This window comes from Ricinus communis, chromosome 6 (assembly GCF_019578655.1).
Source record: "Ricinus communis isolate WT05 ecotype wild-type chromosome 6, ASM1957865v1, whole genome shotgun sequence".
NCBI classification, from domain to species: Eukaryota; Viridiplantae; Streptophyta; class Magnoliopsida; order Malpighiales; family Euphorbiaceae; genus Ricinus; species Ricinus communis.
This window is the reverse complement of record NC_063261.1, coordinates 29451063-29461155: the sequence shown is the minus strand read 5'-3', so window position 1 is coordinate 29461155 and position 10093 is coordinate 29451063. Positions and strand designations below refer to the sequence as shown.

The following is a 10093-nucleotide window of genomic DNA, read 5'->3' as shown; positions in this document are numbered from 1 at the left end:
TGATTATTTGATAGGTTGATAAAGGAACTAATAGAAACTCTCCACATGTGACATTTGTCATGCAGTATGAAGTATCCCACCTTTCTATATATATGTACAGACATCACCTCTAGGGCTATAACCTTCAATCCCTTCCTCAATGAATAAACAAATTAACTTCGTTCTCTTTTATGCCCTATTCTGCTTCATTTATATATTTCCAGGTGAATTTCAATTTATCTGCACTGCAAAGGAACCTGTAATCTTTCATAATCATTTCCTTTTCTTAAAAGAAAAATCTCAGACATAATTTATTGTTTTATTAATTTACTGCCTTGCTAAATTTCAGAAGGTAGTGCAGTGAAAGCATCACACAGACAGCAGCACAACAACTCAGTGAAGCTTTTTGCTTTTGGAGACTCATATGCTGATACTGGAAACTGGGAAAAGCCTGCAATTTCATGGAAAGAGCCTTATGGAATTACATTTCCTGGTAAACCGGCCGGTCGATTTTCCGATGGTCGCATCTTAACAGATTATTTAGGTGCTTCCTCCCTCCCTCCCTCTACAATATTTTTAACATATAATATTCATGTAATAGAAAAAAGTATTAATTTATTTAATTGTCTTTTTATTTTTATGTTTGAATTACATGATAAATACAGCATCAAATCTTGGGATAAAATCTCCAGAACCATACCAACGGTGGAAAAGTAGAAAAGGATCTCGTCTACAATTTGGAATGAATTTTGCATATGGAGGAACTGGTGTGTTTGACACTTTAAACAACGCACCAAAAATGGCCACCCAAATCAACTTTTTTCAACAGCTACTAGAAGAAAAAGTGTACACCAAACAAGACCTTAAATTTTCCGTTGCCTTTGTATCAGTAGCAGGAAATGACTACAATACTTATCTTTATAAAAATGGAGCCCTTGAGGTGAGTTTGGTAAACTAACTTTTTTTCTTTTTAATTTACATACTCATGGTAGGTTTTCTGTTCCTTCATTACAAAGAATATTATTGACATGTATTACAAAGTTACTTGATGTCTATTTTCTTAAAAACAAAAGAAATATTTTCTATTTTAAGTAGTTTTCGATCGATTATGTATTAATTAATATTCGATTAATATATATATATATATACTTTTCTTTTAAAGTTCTTTTATTTAATATTTCATTTTAGAGAATACTGTATATGGTTACATTCTTTTATTTTTAAATTTTTATTTTTTCCTTTCAAAAAGTTTAGTTTCAACCCTAAATTATTTCAATTATTTTGTTTTGATCTTCAGAATCTCAGACTGATCCATAGTAAGTTTAGATGGATGTTAACTCCATTTCTCAAGTGATTTTATGTTTAATTTACAGTCTGAACTATATCCTTTATTTATACTTACATTTATGTAGCAATTTTCTGTTTCTGGATCTTATAAACCACTTAATTTTGCTTCTATCCCCCTTATTTGGTATCATTTTTATACTAGACTTCATTTGAACTCTATCAAAATTTCTTATATAGTGTACTTTTAATATATACAATATGATTTCATTTAGTTCAAAATAACTTATTTTTTAATAATATATTAATTTCTGAGACTTAAATTTTTTTTAATATGTGTTTATTTTTTTTATATATAAAATTTCTATTTTGTTATGGATACTTATTTTTGACATATGAAATTCAAGTTTACGCATAATTTTATAGTTTTTTCTATTAATTTATTGATTAATAAATTATATTCCTAATTAGATATTGATTTTAATCCTAGAAAATATCATAATAATAATAAACTTGTTTTCTAATTAGATAATGATTATTATAAAAATAGCATATTAATTATATTTTAATATTATAATAACTAATAATTAATTTCTAATTAGATCATAATTTTAATTTTAGAATATAATATTTTAAATATAATATTTATTAATAAATTATTTTTTAGTTATGTAATTATTTATAATTCTAAAAATAATAATATCAATTATATTGATAGTATTAATTTATATAATATTAGAATTAATTAATGATTATTACTATAGTAATTTTTTTATATTAGTATACTAATAAAATTTTAAAATATTGAAAAAGTTAAGAAGAAAAATAAAAAATATTTAATTTACTTGTATTTTAAAATATAATGAAAAAACTAAATATTTAAAATTTTATTAAATTTTATTTATACATTTGATTTCATAATCATATAATAAAAACGACCGGTGCAAAATACAACCAAATGACTAATAAAATTAAATCTTAATAGCTATTTTAGTTATGCTCTTAATAAAAGGAGATAATTGACCATTGGGATAAACCTTTTCTAATCGTAATTTATATTTTTAAAACATGAAAATTTGTAAAACCAAATCATTTTCACTATATTATTTTCTTGATGGTCATTAAACAAAAGTGAAATTAATATATAAATATATTTTTATGTATGTCTTCGCATCTCTAGTATGCTAAACTAATACACCATTTGTCATATTTCTTACAAAGCACAGGATATGTCAAATTTCACTGCATCGCTTATCAAACAACTTTCCACTAATCTAAAACGAATCCATGGTCTTGGAGTGCAAAAGGTAGCAGTCACATCATTGCAGCCGATAGGGTGCTTGCCTGAATTGGCTGCTTCATCTTCATATCAAAATTGCAGTGAAAGCTTGAATGCTGCCTCAGAGTTCCACAACCTGATATTGCAACAGGCAGTGCAAAAGCTGAACAATGAGAGTCAGAAACATGTTGTATACGAAATTTTGGATCTTTATAGCGCATTCATGTCTGCATTCAGCGAAGCCCGCCGGACAGGTATATATATTATTCCCATGCGTAGACCTAACCCCAAACTCGTTTGAGTCCATAGAAAAATCATACCAGCACCGCTAGCTTGCTTCTGGTTTGAAACCTTAATTTCTTCTGATTTTGTTTGAAGCTGTAATTTTTTCTGAACTAAAATTGAAACTGGAGCTGAAACTGGCCCGATTTTCTAAGGCTGGTTCCAGTCCCCTTGGAAGGAATAAAAACGTGGTCACGTCTACTTATAAGCATGAAATTTAACTAAATATATATAATTTATGAGACCTTCAATGATTGATTTATAATATCATTTCATGTGATACTTTTGGCTCCTTCATTTTTTTTGAGTAGAAATTTAAGCATAGTATACATATTGGAAATTCTGTTGGAGTACAAATTAAATCACTAGCCAGAACAATAGTCACTTAATTTTTTTTCTTCTGCGTAATAATTGTTGAAAAATTTAGTTCGACTTGGAGCCGATAGCTGATAAATTAAACTGTTTAGTAAAATTTTATTAGCAATTATTATTAGTATATTAAATGATTATTTAAAGTATAATTTATTTTATAATGCTATTTTTAATAATATAAATTAATAAAAATATCTTATAATAATTAAAAATGTTAACTACTAACTAACTATTGAGAGCACTAATGCATATTGCTTATTAAAGAAAAAAAGAGGCTATGTGCTATTGTCCCTTGGCCTAATCCTTTTATCTATCCGCAATAGCTGCAGGAAGCTTGAACTATGGAAGTCCACTGAAGCCATGTTGTAGGGGAGTCTCAAGAGATTACTCATGCGGGGACGTAGACAAAAATGGGGCAAAGAAGTATGAGGTATGCGATAACCCAGAGTTGTCAGTGTTCTGGGATATGGTACACCCTTCCCAAAATGGCTGGCATCTAGTTTATTTGGCTCTGCAGCCTTCTCTTCACCGCCTCTCTTGAATATTTGGATTACATACTTTTATTTAGTTTTGGAAAATGAATGAGATGATCTCTTTTAGATACTTTTCAAAATACTATTATTATTATTTATGTATTTATTTAGCAACTTTTGGATGTTGTATTTCTTTTTTTCTTTTTTAAATATCTATTTATTATGTTCAAGCATTATGCATATTGATATTGTTAAGGAATCTGTTACAACTGATTCCTTTCGAGATAATATTGCTTAGCTGTTTCATATATTCTTATAGATATTTATCTGTTATGAATCTTTTTATATATTTTCTGTTTATAATTTGAAATTTAAAGTAGATCAAATACTGTATCAAATACTGTATAAATATCATTAAGAATATTAATGAAAAATCATTGATTAGAGTTATTATCAAACACCTCTTCTTCTTCTTTTTGTATTTTTCTTCATGGTATCAGAGCTCAAACTCTGATCGATATTCTACATTTCTTTTAAATTGCTGCTGTTCATTTTCTTGTCATAATGACAAAGAACCTGAACTCACAATCCAACAATTCCATCAATGTTCCAGCTTAGTATCCATTCGGTTAAGTCTTACCAATTATCTCTTATAGCATTCAGAGGTTATTCCTTTGATTCAGAGCCTTGGAATCTATCACCATGTCTCATCTAGTGACAAACCTAAAGACAAAATAGAAGATGCATCAGGAACGAAGATCGACAATCCAAACTATCGCCTCTGGATAGTCAATGATAGCCTTCTCACATCCTGGCTTCTAGGAATAATGAAAGAAGAAATCATCAGCATGGCCTACAAAGAAGACTACACTGCTCCTCAGATTTGGCATTCTCTTGATCAACAACTTTTACCACATATCGTGGAAAAGGAAGGGAATTTTAAAAATATGCTGATGGGGATCAAGAAAGGATCTCGCCCTGTCGAATATTATCTCAGAGAATTCAAATCAATATGTGACAATCTAGCTGCCATTAAGAAACCAGTCTCGGATTTGGACCAGGTTTTCCAATTTGCTCATGGTCTCGGTGGGGATTACATGCACTTCAGAACAGCAATGCTAACAAAACCTCCATATCCATCCTTCAATCAGTTTGTAATGGCACTTCAAGGTCATGAACAAACTGTTCTCACACAGCGAAATGAAGAAAAGAATTTCCTTAATCAAGCTCAAGTGGAGACTGCAAATGTACCAGAAAAATATCGAGGCTATTGTGATACTCCATTACAATCTCATGACAATGATGCAACCAATGATGATTCTTCTTTTGCGTCGATATCCATCAGTTCATCCTCTATTGATGAAAATAATACAGCCTCCTCTATCCTAACATCTACTGCTCCGTCATCCATAGATGTTCTTGATGATTCTTCTTCTACTAATGTGCCATCATCCTCATTGCCTATTGCCTTGTCTAAGCCACAACGTGACTGTCATCCTCCACCGTATTTAAAAGATTATGCAACAGTTGTTGTCTCATCGAAACCAGTAGAGCCCAAAACTCTCAAGTCTGCTTTAAAGGATCTAAATTGGGTTGCTGTAATGAAAGAAGAATTAGCAGCTCTTCATGACAATCACACCTAGGCATTGGTTTTCATTGTAGTAAGACAGATCCATCTTTGTTTATTTTATGCAATTCTTCCATGGTGATCATACTCCTTATTTATATTAATGATATACTCGTTGCGGGTAATGATTCATCATATATTCAACAATTAATCACTCAACTTGGGACAGAATTGCAATCAAAGATTTGGGTTTACTTCACTATTTCCTAGGAATTGAAGTAAAACGATCATATGATGGTATTTTTCTACGTCAACGAAAGTATATTCATGATCTTTTGACTCGAACAGGGATGCTTGATAGCTCATCATCTGCCACACCAGAAGCAATAAAGGCTACTTCTGATGTTGATCAATCTACTCTTATTGATACATTCTCATATCGAAGCATTGTAGGTGCTCTTCAATACTTGACATTCACTCGTCTTGATATTACTCATGCTGTAAATCGAGTATGTCAACATTTCTCTTCTCCAACTTTGGCAAATCTTCAAGCTGCAAAATGAATTCTTCGTTATTTGAAGGGAACTCCTAACTTCGGTCTTCATTATCTCTCATGCAGTCCATCTTCTCTTTATGCATTCAATGATGCTGATTGGGCAGGCTGTCAAGTAACTCGTCGAAGCACTAGTGGTTTTTGTATCTTTCTTGGTTCAAATTGTATTTCCTGGAGTTCAAAGAAACAACCCACTGTTTCTCGCTCTAGTTTTGAGGCTGAATATCGTTCTATGCATCTGCTACTGCTGAAATTACTTGGATCACTTATCTTCTACGTGATTTGGGAGTTCAGCTTCTTAAACCTCCAAACCTTTTTTGTGATAATTTAAGTGCTTTAAATATGACTATTAATCCAATGTTTCATTCTCGTTCTAAACATATCTCCTTGGATTATCATTTTGTTCGTGAAAAGATGGATGTTCATCAGTTAGTCACTTGTTACATACCATCAGTTTCTCAACCTGCAGATATTTTTACCAAGCCTTTGGCCAAAGCTGTTATTCATACTTTTCGTCGCAATCTGCATGTTCAGCCTCCTTCCCATGACAGATTGAGGGGGGAATGTTAAGGAATCTGTTATAACTGATTCCTTTCGAGATAATATTGCTTAGCTGTTTCATAAATCTTTATAGATATTTATCTGTTATGAATCTTTTTATATATTTTCTGTTTATAATTTGAAATTTAAAGTAGATCAAATACTGTATAAATATCAATAAGAATATTAATGAAAAATCATTGATTAGAGTTATTATCAAACACCTCTTCTTTTTCTTTTTGTATTTTTCTTCAGATATTACTATTTATCTTTAATCGTTCTTATCCGTCTACGATACGTATCAAATTACTTTTTATGTCAAATACTAATATAAATAAAATGACAATTTAATAGATATTAACATATGAAAAAGTGAATAGTTAGTAGATAGATAATTTTTTTATTTTTTTATTAAAGGAGATAAATGAAAGTTCGAATTTAAAATTTCCAACTGAATTCCATAGAATTCCTCTATTATGCTAAAAACTTAATAGTATTTTTTATTAAAATTTCTCTTATTTTATTTCTTTTCCATATCTTAATTAAAGACTTATTATATGGTATAATTTCTCAATTAATATAGCGCTTTATTAATTGCCCGGCTCCAACCTTTTAAATATGGAGACATTATAGACTACGATTGATTTACTAACTCATATTGATGAGTTTGTCCAAACATATTCTAACAGTATCGAAACTATGAGAGAAAGTAGAATTTATATTTGAAAGTTTATCTACATATCTCTCACCATTTAAATTTCCAAACATAAAGTCAGATTTAGGTCAATAACACAAAACTTTAATTCATTTATTTTAACCATTTAAAATTTAGTGATCAAAATGAAATTAAATACAAATTTTAGGGGCTATTTATATTATTTTTTCATATTTCAAAAGAAATCCTTAGTTTCTCAATTTTAGATAAGGGTATTATATTAGCATACGTTTAGTTCTCCAACTAAGATTATAAGTTGGCCAACTTGTCGCAGTATATAATGTTGGGCAAAATTGCAATACTAACGAGATATTTGAGGATTAATTTTGAATAAGGTTGACTTAAAATGAATTATAGATGAAATAATGATAAGCAAGATGTATGAATATGAAAAAATTATATAACATATCAATAGTCATAATATATTAAAAATCATAATGATAATTAAACATGATATGTGAAAGGTTATAGATTAATAATTAGATAATGTTAATGTTAATTAAATTATTAAATTATTAAAACTAAAATTGAATCCCACCATATGATATCATATACAAAAATGAAGAATAATGATTTTATTAATCTTTCATGCTACAAAATACAAGGAAATAAAAATATATATACATAAACTAACCGACTTACGCCAACTCAACTAAGCAAACTAGCTAATCTCATAATTTACAAAGCTGCCACTAACTATCCAAGCTTTTGTTTAACTTTCTCTCTTTACACCCCTCTCAAGATGAACATAGATATTGTTGATGTTCATCTTGCTCAATAAGAAGTTAAACTGACATGGATGTAACACCCGGAATTTTTATATATTTAATAAATGAGTTATTTTCTATACCCAATTAGTTTGAAATTTTAAGAAATTATTCAAGTAAATTATTTGAGAAATGATTATATTTTGGTTTTTCAAAATTTTCCCAAATGCATATTTATATAAGTAAAATTATATATTGAAAAATTTTGGAAGAAATTATAAAGGATGTTTTTATAAAAGAATTTTGGGAAAATTGGTATTATAATTGATTAGTAGTATTAAATTTTAAGTTGGAAATTGATTATTTAATTTAATTGTGTGTTAGGACTAAATTGAAAATTTATTTTGGAATAAGGATTGAAAGTATAATGTTATTTTTATGGGGTTTTAATGGAAATTTGTGAGCTTGGTATTTTTGTAAATAAATATGTCGGTCAGGGGTATTTTTGTAATTGTGTATTTTCAATAATTCGGATTTGGCCCAAATAAAATAGTTAGGGGCTTAATTGAAAGGCTAAAAAGAAGTTTGGGGGTTAAATTGGAATTCTTGGTTTAATTGTGTCTAATGGTTTATATTGAGTACTTGATGATATTTGTGAGTCAAAAATAATTGTCTGTCAGTTGCCTGCCTTGTGTTTTGTGCTGTGTGGCGGAGTCGGGAAATAGTGAAGTTTGGGGACCCGACTCCCGTTGTTTAAATTGTTGGATATTTGGAGTGTTTTTCTTGCAGGTCCTGGACCCGTTTTTACGGGGGGTAATGTTCGTGTTGTAGGGGAGGTTCTGCCGAATTTTCGGTAGTTTCCGAGTCGAGATTCTTAGACAGTCAGTCCTAGGAGTCTAGACCTAGGATTAATGATCGATTGTTTCAGCGTTTTGATAAATTGTTTTCCGTGACTAGATTGTCAGTTCGTTCGGCTCGATCCTACCGAGGCAGTGAAGCAGAGCTAGGAGGTCGCCAAACCTGTGAGTTAAAGTCATTTAATCATTGCACTATTACTAAGTCTGATTTTAATATGCTATTTTGGAAGTTTATGTTTAACATGGTTATTAATATCTTAACATAAATAATTTTACTGGATTATTAATTATTGAAGATAATATAAGTATTATTATAGTAATGTTATAATAATACAAACGTTATTATTTTTCCTCACGAGTTACATGATGTCTTACTCTTAATTGTTAATTGTTATTTTGATATGGTTGAATGATTTCATTAGACAATGATATTTATTATATGTGATGATTTCGATTTGGGGATGTGGCTTTCGTAGAACATGCCACTTTGATGGGTTACAGTGTGATCATGGACATGTAATCAGATTTTTTATGGGTTTGCCCTGGTCGAGCATGGCTCTCTGGGCTGATTTGTGTAAATTGCCGGAGGCAAGGTCCCTGGTCGAGCATTGCTCTCGGGGCGCCGGCTTATTTGGATACTTAAGTGACCGGAGGTAAGGTCCCCGGTCGAGCATTACCTCTTATTGGATTAAGAGAGCCGAATGGCTACTAGATTTCTTATTTGGATACTTAAGTGACCGGAGGTAAGGTCCCTGGTCGAGCATTGCTCTCGTGGCCAGTCTTATTGGATTAAGAGAGCCGAATGGCTACTAGATTTCTTATTTGGATACTTAAGTGACCAGACTGGAGGTAAGGTCCCTGGTCGAGCATTGCTCTCGGGGCGCCAGTCTTATTGGATTAAGAGAGCCGAATGGCTACTAGATTTTGGGGTTTAGGGTTCTACCGAGCCACTCGTCCCGTAAAAGTAAAAATATATTTTTATTTATTCATTTATTAATTTATTGTGGTATGATTATAATATGGATTGTATTTACGTGCATGGTTGATATTTTGATTCGAATGATTAATATTTTATGTGAAGGAAATAGTAGGGTATGATTATAGTATGGTTTGATATACTGATTTGAATAATCTATGTTTTCTGAGAAGAAGCAATAGTCTCTAGATTATTTGATTTTAACTCACTCTAGACCGATCCTCATTTTTATTTTTGATTCGTGATCGTTAGTCCTCTCGCGACTCTTATTCAAGAACTCCTTCATCATCGGGTGATGTATTTGATTTGGTATGTAAATTGGTAAATCTTAGATTCTCCGCAGTAGTAATAGTAGATGTATCAGTTGTAAATTTTCTGAGTTTCAGGTCTCGCCTAGTTTTTCTGGCAGACCGAAGTATTTATGTATAATGTAGCATTTGAGATAATTTATGGCTTTAATAATATTAATTTGAGATGAGATTTGTTTAAGTCAGTGAGTGTCAGGCTTA

At 30.6% G+C, this 10093-nt stretch overlaps 1 protein-coding gene across 1 annotated transcript; it reads left to right on the top strand.

The window, feature by feature from the left end:
* Positions 1-4212, top strand: LOC8285646 (GDSL esterase/lipase At5g03610). Its single transcript, XM_048375500.1, has 5 exons — positions 1-203; positions 329-523; positions 645-919; positions 2490-2796; positions 3520-4212. Exons 1-5 carry the CDS (start codon positions 140-142, stop codon positions 3735-3737), a joined length of 1059 nt encoding a protein of 352 aa, XP_048231457.1. The 5' UTR covers positions 1-139; the 3' UTR covers positions 3738-4212.
* Positions 4213-10093: the final 5881 nt, after the last annotated feature.

Excerpts from the sequence above, each read along its gene's own strand:
- LOC8285646 (XM_048375500.1), top strand. The coding sequence starts at position 140 with ATGAATAAACAAATTAACTTCGTTCTCTTTTATGCCCTATTCTGCTTC. Across the intron at positions 204-328 it reads CTTCATTTATATATTTCCAG|AAGGTAGTGCAGTGAAAGCA; the intron begins GTGAATTTCAAT and ends GCTAAATTTCAG. Across the intron at positions 524-644 it reads CATCTTAACAGATTATTTAG|CATCAAATCTTGGGATAAAA; the intron begins GTGCTTCCTCCC and ends TGATAAATACAG.